The sequence below is a fragment of the Rissa tridactyla genome, chromosome Z (genome assembly GCF_028500815.1).
Source record: "Rissa tridactyla isolate bRisTri1 chromosome Z, bRisTri1.patW.cur.20221130, whole genome shotgun sequence".
Taxonomy (NCBI): Eukaryota; Metazoa; Chordata; class Aves; order Charadriiformes; family Laridae; genus Rissa; species Rissa tridactyla.
Genome location: NC_071497.1, coordinates 73,827,348 through 73,840,773, shown reverse-complemented (window position 1 = coordinate 73,840,773; position 13,426 = coordinate 73,827,348). Strand labels below are relative to the sequence as shown.

General features: G+C 37.2%; 1 protein-coding gene across 3 annotated transcripts in view; it reads right to left on the bottom strand.

Moving 5' to 3' along the window:
* Positions 1 to 13,426, bottom strand: part of LMBRD2 (LMBR1 domain containing 2) — a 34,035-nt gene that overhangs the window by 20,349 nt on the left and 260 nt on the right. Inside the window, exons 1-6 of one of the 3 annotated variants that reach the window (XM_054185224.1) lie at positions 13,380 to 13,398; positions 5,533 to 5,762; positions 4,999 to 5,078; positions 3,066 to 3,161; positions 2,147 to 2,314; positions 1,172 to 1,382 (exon numbers count right to left, since the gene is read on the bottom strand). In XM_054185224.1, the coding sequence (XP_054041199.1) occupies positions 1,172 to 1,382; positions 2,147 to 2,314; positions 3,066 to 3,161; positions 4,999 to 5,078; positions 5,533 to 5,706 (729 nt within the window). In that variant the 5' untranslated portion in view covers positions 5,707 to 5,762; positions 13,380 to 13,398. Of the gene's footprint in view, positions 1 to 1,171; positions 1,383 to 2,146; positions 2,315 to 3,065; positions 3,162 to 4,602; positions 4,719 to 4,998; positions 5,079 to 5,532; positions 5,763 to 13,379; positions 13,399 to 13,426 lie in introns of those variants that run through there. The other 2 variants (XM_054185223.1, XM_054185225.1) reach the window with 2 other exon arrangements.

The window sequence follows — 13,426 nt, the reverse complement described above, 5'->3', positions numbered from 1 at the left end:
TTCAGAAGTATTCTTTTCAAGCCATGGTAGCAAAGCAGTAGAACAGGGAACAGCTTTTCAATGGGTTGCATTTCCATTCTATTCTTGAACTACATTAGAGCCTGTTGCTCACTCACAAAGAACAATAAATACAGTCTCAAAAAACACTCTTTGAAAAAAACAATGATCTATATATTCTCTTCTCAAAAGGCACATAGCACGGTCCTGCAAATCCAAATTGAAAAGTCTTCTCAAGATTCCAGAAATATACTGGGAGCAGCACATAAAAGCAGATAAACACAATTTTCATGAACACCAGTCAAACATCTGTACGCTATACTTTCAGGCAAAGAGTAAAGTCAAGACTCTGAAAAAGAAATCTTTTACAGTGATGTCGTGGTTTGGGGTGAAGCAGATTCAACTTTCTGTTCAGTGAGAGAGGCTCTTGCTCACACTTGTTGCTGGGGCAACCGGTGTCATCTGACTCGGTTTTTTACCCTGTGGAAGGCTTACACTGGTGGATAGGTCAGGTGACCCCAACCGACCTGTCCACAGGGTGTTCCATCCCACCTGCCACGCTCAGTATAAAAGCTGAGGGATCAGGCTGGCTCCTCTCCAAGGGCTCCTCTTCTTCGGATCTTCTCCAGTGGGCTCTTCTTCAATGGCTCTCTTTCTTCAATGACTGACCTCTGAGGAGGACTCCATCAGCTCATCTGTCTTTTGATCCACGACAAGTGAGGGTGGTGAAACATTGGCACAGGTTGCCCAGAGAGGTGGCAGATGCCCCACCCGTGGAAGCATTCAAGGTCAGACTGGATGGGGCTCTGAGCAAGCTGATCTAGTGGAAGGTGTACCCCGCCCATTGCAGGGGACATTGGACTAGATGACCTTTAGGGTCCCTTCCAACCCAAACTATTCTATGATTTTCAAGTTCATTCTGGAATGTTATTTGCTAGCAATCAATATTATTCCAAAAGGGTCAACAAAAGAATAAAACCAACAATAATGGCTATCAACTTGCACTTCAGGGACTATTTCTCTTTTGATTTTTACCCAGGATCAAGCATCATCCAGTGGCACACAGTAGCTTCATGCTACTTGAGTTTTCTCGCCACAAGTGCCCAACACCAGGAAATTCAGAGATGATTAACAGCAGCCTTCACTTATTTCATAACTAAAGCTAGTTACTTACCTCCATAATATCCTCTAAATTCTCCTCTGCATCTGCTTTTTCGGTCATCAGTTTGGCAGCCTTGAAATAGGTCTTCATGAGTAGATAACCCCTCTTGGCCCCATTCCAGTGAGAACGGGGAATTTCCACCAAACCATAACCCAAAAGCAACACAAGAAGAAAGAGACCCCATGTGTTTGCAGCGGCTATCCCAATAGTCTGAAGTTGGTTCCTAAGGAAAAAACGAATATCACAAACAAAAAAGAAAAAAAGAAACAAACAACATCCTCCTACCCTACTCGCAAGAAAGTAACCTTGAAGTATCTATGCACAAATATGACTTTCAAGTTTACAGGAACAGACTTAGCATCACCTGTAATTCTTGCCTAGGGCCAGTCTGCTTCTTGGCCATACTTATAGTTGCCACAATTTTTCTGTATCTCCCCATGTGTTTTCCCCCTCTGGAGGAAGACAAAAATCTTTGTTTTCAAATGAGTATGTTCCTTTAGGAAGCATGAACTTCAAAAATCTATCAAAAGTGAGGTACATGACTGTTTACTACTGTATCTAGTATGGAAGACCATTAGCAATGTTATAAATGCTGATTATTTTAACTTACCTTATGACCTGTAAATATAATCTAGTAGACAGAAGCACTACACAGGAAATACTGACTTTTAAAAAGATGTTATTCTGAAAACACTGGGAAAGCTTCTGCCGTAATTTGCAATGCATTTGTAGGGAAGAAAAAAAAACATTGCAAATATAAAAGGATTCTTCTGCCATACATATCACAATCAGAAAATCAAAAGACAAATCTCTATAAATAGTCAAAAAATCCCTTTCCATAAAAACATTAACAGAACTTTTCAACTGCCTAGCAAAAATCAGATCAATTAAAACTGTTTCTTAAAAAAGACTCATTTCATCTACAGAAAAGATTACCTGTGACAATTTCGTAAAAACTCATGCAAGTGCTTACAACATTATTCTTACCATTGTAAATTGAAGTTTGGGTTTACAGCCACATATATTAAAAATGCTCCAAAAATCAGCAAGTAAGTGCCGTAATAGATTGCATTCTCAATCAATGCAGTTTTAATCTTTCCAGTAATGGAGAACCCTCCTGATCTAGCATATGACTGCATGAAAGGCAGCAGAATCCTAGGAGGAAAGCAAACAAAAACAAACCAAACCATATCAGCCAACCAAAAAAAAGTATTTTAGCAGTGACAGGATACTGAGATCAGGGTGTTTAAGCTAAAGACTCCGAAGCTTTTAACAAAATTAGCTAGTTATATATTTTTATTCTAGATGTACTGGTCTGATGGCTAACATTAAACAAACTGCAGATAAAAACAATACAGTTAGCTTTACTATGAAAAATGTGTGTTAATCAAGAACTCAATACCAACCTTGATATTCTTGAGCTACAAAAATCATTATTTGATGATAGGTTGGACAGAGACCACACATCAATATAACCCAAAAGCACACACACCCTGTTTGCTGTAGCTATATCTATAGCTTTATATAGTATAAAGCCAAATAATTTACAATATTACTCAAAAAGTACCCAACTTATTCCTGGAATTATTTTGGTGTGCTTTTGCCTAAAACCCACTTTTTTCAGACAATCTATCGATAAACACATGTATGAATAAATTGCTCAGTTTCAACTATAAAAATGAACCAAGAATAAATTGTTGCCACCTGAAAAAGGAATAAAAGAAAAAGTATGCTCAATTTAGTACAGTAATTATTAGAGAAATTTCACTGCTAGCAAATAATACCTGATTAGACAGCTCTATGGAATAGTGATATACAGTCTTAAAGAGTATGCTGTGACTGTTAAGATGTTGGACTTAGAAATTATACCTAAACACAGTCTGTCATATTCTTGTGCCTTACTTACCATGTTAAAAACTGCGATGTCCAATATACAACACGCCAGAAAATTGGCATAATACCACTAGGAATATAACTCCATGGTTTGAAACATTTTTGCTTGCTGTAACAATGTAAATAAGTTGATTGTTAGTTGTAGGGCCAGGAGCATAAAAAAAAAATTTCTATAAATTCCCCTACCTAGAAAGGTCTTTGAAAATAGCATAGAAGTAATACACTACTATTTGACTAAGTAGTCAACTGTCAAATATCTCAGAAGAAAATAGACTGAATCACCACTTAGAAATATTTATCGTTCTCCTCACTGCAAAAAACATATCTGGACAAGACAGCTTTCTTCGAGAAAAAAAAAAAAAGAGTAGCTCAAAGACTAAAGAGGAATAAGCAATTAAGCAATTTAAGGTTACAATTTTTCTTTTTGGGTAGGAATTACTTTCTTCATGCAAAAAAACCCCAAAACATTTCTGTAGACAGAAGACCATTCAACTTTAGTTAGCGCAATAGGTTTTTAAAAAGTACCTAGGGACCCCATCACCTAGCTGTACTATGTAGAGCATTTAGTTGTTAACAGCGTATTAGTCATTTTTTCTGTCACCCAGATGGACTCAGTCAGGTTTGTATACACTTTGACTTGTCGACCCAATACTTTTCTGACAGGTAGCATTTGCTCCAGAAGATCAGAAAAGCCATGAGAGTCTTTAAGTAAAAAAAGAGCAAAAGGCAAAGCGCCCATCCACACTAAGACACTTCGGGGGTTTTTTCCCCCCACACCTGTCTGGGTAATGAAGCCATGGTGAGTCAAGGGGCAATGCAGTCAATTTAATAGGAGTATCTATTGAGAAATAATTGGTGTTTCCCAGGGTCAAACTAGTTAAGCCTGAGCTGTGAGTTTCTATGTACACCGCCTAAATATTTTCAAAACTATCAAATTACCACAGAATGACAGGTAGTGTGACTAAAGGTTTCAAACAAAGTTTTCAGATCTGAGCTGCACCAACACAGTATCTGCTCAATTACTACTTAAGTTGATAATTCTATTTGAACACTCAAGTCATATACTGTAGTACAACATCCATCAGCATGTTCTGAAACTATAGCTAAATTTAAATAGTTTTCAAATTGTGTATTTATCTGTGTTTAACTAACATAGACTTAAATAAAGGGTAAAATGTTGTGCCATTAAGTCTGGCATTTTACTGTTCTTCCACGGATGTACAACATTCAGATAGTCTCTGCTTTGGGGAAACAAAAATGGCGATACATTGCATGGATGTATTAAGTAACACCTTAAATGCTCTTACAGATAACTACACTGCACACATCTAAAGAACAAGCAGCCATGGAAAGAGCCCACATTCCTCATGTTTTAGAGGTCACTTCCTTCCTGACAGAAGATGGTGAGCAGGCTATCGTTACTTTGGTAGAATATAGTAAATTTCAGATAACTTCAATTACTATATATTTGCAATTATAATAAGCAATTAGATATGCTACTTATATATTAAGACAAGCCTCCTAATTTCATTCATAAGGTATATAAATACCTTATAAAACCAGATTTTCCAGTCAAAAGTCTTTAAAATTGTGAAGAAAAGATAAGCATTCACCAAGGTCTCTCTTCACAGATAACCGAGGTTGCTTGAAAAGCTTAGTTCCATTGCTTTAACAACAAAACAGAAGAAATCTATCATGACACTTAAGAAAGAGGAATGTTTACATAATCAGTTAGAACTACTGTATAAATTACTACCAAGAGATGCAGATGCACTTTTCTTCACTTCTTCCCTCACCCTCCTGTGTGATTATAATCTTTAAATATCATATCACACAGGTAGCATTTGCTTATTAGTCTTCAAAACACACTGCTATAATTTAAAAAAGAGAAAAACATAAAATACTTCTTTAAAAACAGTCTAATAAAGAAAACACATAGCTTATACCTTGGAGCAAGAGTAACGTAGGAGCCATTACTTTCTGCAGGGCTGGAGTTAACTGCAAGTTTGCACCGATTATAAATAGTCTAAAAGACAATTATATTTATATCAGTGACCAGGAAAAGGTACAATATTTATTTAAAAATAATAATTCCCATTTTTAAAGAAATTTCCTGTACTCCAGGTTTACATTTGGGAGCAATTACACTATTAGAGCCTCAAAACAGCAAGCAATCTGCAGGATAAGTAAGTAAAAAACTGAAAGTGTTTTTATGTTGACTAAGCAGATTAAAAATTGCTATAAACAAATAATGTAATTTTAAAATATTTGAAATAGATTTGTTCTCTGATGAGATTAACAAAAAATAAAATTATTTGTAAACACACATTGTCATGCAAAAAGGTAACAAGTGTTTAGTTTAATAAGATACTATTTGGAAAATTAATTTGCTGTTTAAGATACTGTCCTCTGAAATTATGATTAAAAAAATACCATATACATCTTACACAACTAAGCAGAAAGTCTCACAAGTTTCTTACCGTACTGACATCCAGAGGCAGTATAAATACAATGAGAAAGCAAAGATACCAAGCCAATAATGTTGCTATGATCACCAGCCTATGCTGTTTCTTGAAGTCTCCATATCGATGAAGTAGGAATAAGGCCAGAAAAAAGACAAATACTATCTCAAGGCCCAACGCTGCACCACTCATTATTGAATGTTCACTCCAGCCATACAGCGCAGCTCACTTAAGAAAGCAGATCACAACTGGAAGACAGAAAGACATTTAATTAGATTAAAATATCCAGAGGATATTTACGCAGAAAAAGTTGATTAACAGACATTTAAAAACATATTAATAGACTTTTCTCATTTCATGACAAGAACTCTAATCAGATGAAGAACAAGATTTTCATGAAGGTGCTTTAAAGTCCTCTGCACAAATCAAAGTAATGTGTCATTCTAATTTCGTCATTTCTAGCAACATATTAGGATAACTCCTTTTCATCTTCTTGATATACAATAGATCCAAAAGTCAAACCTCTGTGCTTGACTAAGATTATAAGCCTGGCTTTTAAGTCCACTATAAATTTCAAAAGAAAATCTATTCTGCTTTTATTTTTCTTTCAGAAGAAATCTGCTAATTTGGACAAAGGGTTAAATGTTCAAATTAAATGTTTCTGGAAAGCTTGTTAATGGACTGTTCCTCAACTATGCATTTAAATTCTGTACTCAGAGTTAACAGAGCATAAAAATGCAGCAAAGTATATGTTAGTCTATTTGTGATGTACCTCTTTTAGGTTTGAAATTTCATGTAATAAGAGGCAACGTGGTAGCTAATTCACCTTCCTAGCCCTCTTCTGTTCTTCACACAAACAAAAGTCTCGGTTCATTTGTTATTTGTCTTGCTGTGATATATATTTTTGCTTTGCTCATCCTTCTGGGTTTACTTACTCAGTGTTATGGTCAGGACTACTAGAAATGCCAAGTTCATACATCTTGATACAGGCATGCTATTATGCAAAGGGCCAGTAAGCTGCACAAATTTCACTGACTTGTTACATAGGTAGTTAAAACTGCTTCTAACCATTTTAATAAGCATTAGTATACCACAGGCACTTCACACATTAAAAAAAAAAAAGTTTATTAAACTGTTCAGGTTAACTTGCTTCTCTGTCAAGACTACCATCTTAGATAGTTTGATCTAACTAAAATAGCCTTTGCTTCCCCACTATTGTATTCTCGCTGCTTTAACTTTTCACTGGAACTTTACAGATAAATGAAATACTACTACTAAATTTTTCCTCAATTTACTTTTAAATCTCTTCATAATTTGTTCAAGTGAACCATCTCCTTTGCTAATCTCTCAGTATATTGCTTAAGCAGATGTGTTATGTGTGAGGGCACTAACCAGTGAAAATTGTCTTATTTCCACTAAAAATTTCTAAAGATTGTTATACCAGTACTTCCTTGAGGGCACACAGAATAATCATTCCATGATTTTTCACCAAAGATGGTTCCCCTCATTTTGCTACTTTCATATTTAAATTCCAAATAGTGAGAGCAGTCAGTTTACTCCGTATCAGCTGTTAGACACAGAGCAGCCCATACGCTGAAAATAGCTCAAGTTACCTTGCTGTTTCTTATCAAAGATGCATACACTTACTTTTTATATTCTGCCTTTCATTTAACGCATTTCTCATATCATCAGCATTCCTGTTAGGTCAAAGTATCCCCTTCATCTGTTTGTACTACATTTTGTCTAGATCATTTGTAAATGCTGAATGCAGAATACCTAACCTATTTCTCAATCACTTATTCTAAGCAAGTCCTTGTCTATTCTATTGTACTACTCTTTTTTCCTCAGAAAACAGTCTTTTGTACTGATAGTATAGTAGCAAATTCCCACCCCCAAAAAAAAAAAAGGAAAAGAAATACTATGTATTGACTTTATTAAGGCAGTACTTACTGACATACATAGCTTTGGTTGTCCATTATAGCCACACCTTATGCTATGTAAACAAAAAAATTATACAGCATACCCTCCATTAATCACACCTATACAATTTTATTTTTTTTTTACTACAGTCACACCTAAAATGCTGCTATCAAAACAGAAGGTGAAAAGTGTTTGTGCAAGATGCTGTGCTCAGCTCAGTTACTACCATGAGGGAATTACAAAAAGATTATTAACGTGTACTGAATATGCTAAAATAGACAGGGAATTGAGTCCTACCACAACTTAACTCACTCTCAAAGCCAAGAGCAACTTTGCAGTTATCAAAGTAAACTACATTTTTCTGTTCTTCACCTGGTTCCTATTTCAGTCTGAAAATACAAAAGAGAAGGCCTATTTTTTATGAGACTGCAACTGATGACAAATAGAGTTGTTTTGAAATAATGTATATACATTTTCAAAATGACAGTTCAAAATTTTTGGACAGAAACAACTTAAAACTAGTTCTCAGCACAAAAAGCTTAAATGGAAAAAAATCCACAAAGTGAGAAATGCAATGCTTGAGAGGAACTCTTACTGTGTGCTAAATCCTGCCTAAGAATACAGCCCTGTTTGGGACCCATGCTACTAGAATTATTCATCTCAGACCTTGAAATAAATTACAGCAGGCTGTAAAGCCATGCCTTCCCGTGGCAAGCAGCATTTGCCTCTGAAGCTGGTTGTTAACTCAAAGAAAGCCAAGTTCCTTATCCATAATTATGCTTCTTCATTTTATTTAGACAGGCTTCTCACTATTAACACATGGCTCCCTAGTATCAGCTGGCTGAAATTCCTGAACCCCTAAAGAACATCCTCCTGAGATCAATGAACTACTTCAGAAGAGTTCTCTTGTACTACACAACCTTTAACTGCTTAGAAGATGCTCCTATTAAGCAATGAAAAAAAAAGTAATGACATTCCTAACTCTAAAGGGAAGAGTATATATTGGCATACTCCCTTTCTGGACAGCTACGGATTAATACAAACAAGATCAAAGCTGAAACACTGGTGCTGGAAGTGCAACTTAACCAATAAAAGACAAGGACATGCTCTTGTGTAGGCTTTGGATTTTCTTCTTTGTTTCAGATGTGGACAAAATCAGTAAGTTTTTAATGTTGTGAATGAAAGAGTTTGGTTACCACCATACAGGACATACATTTCAAAATTCTGACATGAAATCTTCTGGAGTCCAAACACATCTAGTAAGTCCTTGCAAGCACAATAAAGGGCTCAGTTCACACTTAATTCCCTTGGAGACTCCCTATTATCAAAAGAATTAAATTACCTTGCCAACCTCAAGACTAACCACACTCATGACCATCTACATTACAAATGAACTAACTACCCTACCTGGTACAGAAATACTCGAGTTACTAAATGAAACAGCAGAGAATGAAAAAACCCACACTTGCTTAGAGCTTTTAACAGCACCAATTTTAACAACAAAGACACTCCAATATTATAATCTTAAAGAAGGGCTAAAAAGAGCAGAGCTTATCTGTGAGGAAAGTACCTTGGTCTCACTAAAATGGACTCAAGTACCCCTTTAATCATAAAGCTCAGATCAGACTGTACAACAGTTTTATTCTTTTCAAACTTTGTGGGAAAGAGTTTTACCAGCATATTGTTCATTCTGCAAACTAATGTAATGGTGCTTCAACCCTTTCCAGTCAGTCTAACATGACACTTCCTGCAGATTTCTCATTGCTGCCCTTGACACTCTCCCCATCTTACCTTCATCCTTCTGCCCTGAGCTGGAACCCAGGCAGTATCCCAGGTAATGCCTGAGAAGGCCTGAACGGAGAGTAAACATTGCTTTCCATACCTTACCAAAATGTATACATAGAAGTACAACCTGCATGATGCTCCATTCACATATTCAGCCTATTATGCCCTCCAAATTCTTTCCATCCAAGAAACACAACACTGTTCTCTATCCTGTATTTGTGTAGTTGATTGTTCCTGCTTAAGCTCAGACACAGAACTCTACTCATTTGTACCTTTTCCCCTCCCACAGGCTTCTGAATCTTCAAGGCATTTTGATTTCCACTACCACACTCAGAAAGGTCTGCAATTCCTCTTAGCATTGTGCCTTCTTAAGTTTTAATAATAACATTATTTAATTTTGGAAACTTTTTGTGCAAATACTGAAGAGAAGTTGACAAGGAACTGTCCTCCTTAATGGCAACTGTAGCTGTTCCTAACTGTTCTTCCCCAGCAAAAACATCCTGAGAAACAGAATCAAAAGTGCCATTAAAGACCAAATATAAGACGTCAACTGATCTTCTTGTATACAGTAGGCCTATCTGTGGCATAAGTTAGATTACTTCAACAGCTGTCCTTGACAAAGTGAAGGTTTTACTCTGCTATTATATTCTACAGGCTTACAAATAGCTTTTTGAAAGAGATATTAGTTGTTTAGCTTAAATAAGTAAGCTTTAATTATAATTAATTACTTAGGGTTATAATATGGTGTGATGTACACTGCCTAGCTTTACTTAGCATGAGTAGATTTGCTGGAGCCTTTAGGTTGCAATAGAGTCATTTTTCTTAGTAGTTTTCCTAGCAGCTTGTACGATGCTGTATTTAGTCTTTTAGTATCAGAAGATGTGGGTAACACACTAATGTTTTGGCAGTGTTTTCCCTAAGTCTGTGACTTTTCAGTTCCCCACGCTCTGCCAGCGAGTGCAGGTGCACAAGAAGCCTAAACCAGAAGTTAAGGAGGCGACAACCATCAGCAGAGACTGCACATCAACAAGGTAAGGACAGTCAACGGCCAGCCTGCCTGGGCACAGAAAAAGACTCCAACAAGGTGCTGGAAGACCCCAGATCAAAAATCACCATTGGACTAAAAGGCACATGAAAAGCGGATAAGGGGCAGATGTATAGACTGCAAGAGTATAATTGCCCAGAGATTTCTTTGTTCAATGTCCTTCTCAGGAGGCACCCAGCCTGGGCTCACCCTGCTGCTGTACCTTTCAATTAAATTACTTAGTTTTATAAAACCTGATGCCAGCTTGAGCCTGAAGAAGGATGGACCACGCCTGACAGTAAGTGTGTGTGAGGAGTCTAAAGAGGAACCAGTTGGCCCACTGGGGTCACCTGCTGCAAAGGGACCCTGGTCCAAGCAGTGACAGACACAGGTCGTGTGTGTGACTCCTTGAATGGTGTGTGAATGCTCAGGCAGCAGCTTCTGCTTTAACAATTTGTTCCAGATTTTTTTTCAAGAATTCAAAAGGAAGCAGACTAGTCTGCTGAGCTGTAGTTCTCCCTGTTCCTTCAAAAATTAGCAATAAAGACAGCCACCATGCTTCTGTTTTTTGTACCTTTGGTAGCTCGGTCATTTTTAGACTACTACATTCTTTCACTGTTGTTGTTCTTGAAGTATTCTAGGGTAAAGATCATCAAACAGATTTGGAAAAGTTGCATTTTTAGAAATCTTGCATATTTCAGTTAAAACACTTGAAGAATGAAGCAGCTAGAGATTTCCTTGCCTTACTCTATTTTAAACACCATAATTATATCTGGGAAAAAAACACAACATCACCTGATGTTGAGGTATCAAAGACAGTAATGGATAAAAGTGAGTGAGAGCCACAGCATACTGAAAAAAACAGCTGTGTGACAGCCTCTCCCACCTCAAGCTGAATTCACAACTCGGCAGCAAGTATAAACTGAAAGCTGCCATCTCCAGCAAAATATCAATGGCCAGTTCAATGATGACCTTTTGCCCTTCTGTCAGGGAATAGTTTGCTAGTTCATTTGGAATTTGTTCCAGTACATTTCACTTGGCCAAAGAGAAACACCACCTGTGGCAGGTTTCTCAAGCCTGCTGTACTCTGCAAAACTATGCTGTTAAGAAACCTAAAGTAAGACTTCACTTTACAGGCATCATTAGACCTTTTGGACTGATAGAACTGCCCAAAACTAAGAGCTCTTGTTACTTCATCTTTAGACAACAAATGGGATAACTTCACATTTTAGAAATCTTAAAAAGAGAACACGAGGTGTAGTAACAATAAAAATAATCCCTTCAGGCAGTTTCATATCTAAGTCTGCTTAGTGTGCTGTCGGGGTTTCTTCTTTTGTTTAGTTTTAGAGTTTTTGTTGTTTTTTGGTGTTGGTTGGGGTTTTTTTTACTTCCTTATTACACATTGACCCTTGCAGCTTGGAGCAACAGTAAGTATTTATAAGCAGATAACAAGAGCTGCTTAATCTCAGCATAGTGAGAATACTACCTAAAGAAAGAAAATAGCCATGAACTGCCCAAGAAAACTGACAAGAGAAGTTATCCGATTGCACTGTTTGGGAGAAATAACCTCTGAAATGAATCAAGGAAACACAATTTGCACAGCTTTGTTTTTCTAAGAAACATTACTCAGTCTATGTACTGATTGATATTTTATTAGTACCTGTTATTTCAGCTATCTTGCAATGATGAAAACATTTTAAATTGATTAAACACTTAATTGCTTATATATCAGTATTTAGGGAATGCTAATGACAAGAAAAAAACTATAAAATAATATGCTGACTCCACACAAAATAGCAGTATTCTCCAATTTGGTGGGAGACTTAAGTTCTCCAACAAAGTATTAAATAGAAAACAAAAGCTTTACCAAGGCATATAGAGATTTTTGTGTTCAAAAGCAAGCAGGGACCATCAGCACAAAACGACAGGAAGTTTATTTGCTTTACACGGTGCTGCCTTATCCTCTAATAAAGGATATTAAGTATCCCAGAGCCTAACGTCTTCATAGGGTTTAGAGGAATGCTCTGGAAATAACACATTGAAGAGAACAACTTGCTTGGAGGAAAAAGCTGTACAGTTGCAACAGGAATTTAAAAAAAGAATAGAAATTGCCATCTTGGCTGCCAGACTAATACATTCACACAAAAAAAGTGTCAGTAAGGCAGTCAATCACATGATTACACCACCAACATTGCAATAAGACCAACTAATTAAAAAATAATTTTATTTTGCTTCTTTCAACAAATTCTTCTTTCAAATTCCCATGCATTAATAGGGAAAAATGAAAAGAGTGACAAAAATAACAGAGGTTGCTGAACAGTTTAAACATAATCAGCTTATTTTTTAAAACTAAAAAATCACCTCTCATTTGATTATCGACTTAACCTTTAAAAAACTGTGCCATGACTTTAGTTAAAACTGGAAATGGCTAACAAATTCTTTTTTAAGATTATATGAATGCCGATTTGAGTCTCATCATTGTTTGTATCTGACTTAATAGTTGTGTACGATTTGCCATGGCTTCCATTACCATCTTCAATTTTATAGGCATGTCTCTCCATCGTTACGCAACAGACAAAGGACAGCATTTACAAGCAACTGCTAAGACTGGAGTTGTAGGTGTGTTCAGAATTCGTTTTCCATCCCCACCAATTTCAAAACAAGTAGTCTGGAGAGAAAGCACGAAGAACTGCATTACTGAAGGAAAGCCTGGCACACAGCTGAAACACGGTGTGAAAAGATTGCAGAATTTAAACCAGCCTGATTAGGGACAGGCCCAGAATACATCGTCAGTCCCTCAATTTTAGGCCTTCATGGCAAAAGCTTTTCCAAACGCTTTCACGGTAAAACGTCACTATCAGCACGATTCTGGTTTTCCACACCAGATACTGCCACTGCAGATCAAAGCCGTTAAAGCTGATGGCCTGTAAGGAGCACACAATCAAAGTCTGCAGGCGCTTAACAAACATTAACATACACGCCTTAACCCTACGTCCCTCCCGCCCCCCTCGGACACCCCCAGACACGCCCTCTCCTCTCCCTCCTCTCCAGGTCCCCCTGAAAGGCAGCCCGGGACGTGCTCAGGCCCCAGGGCCACACACCCGGCTCGGAGGGAGCGGGACACAGCTGCACCCACCCCTCCCAGAGGCTCCAGCACCTCTGCGGCCTCCCCGCGGTGCCCGA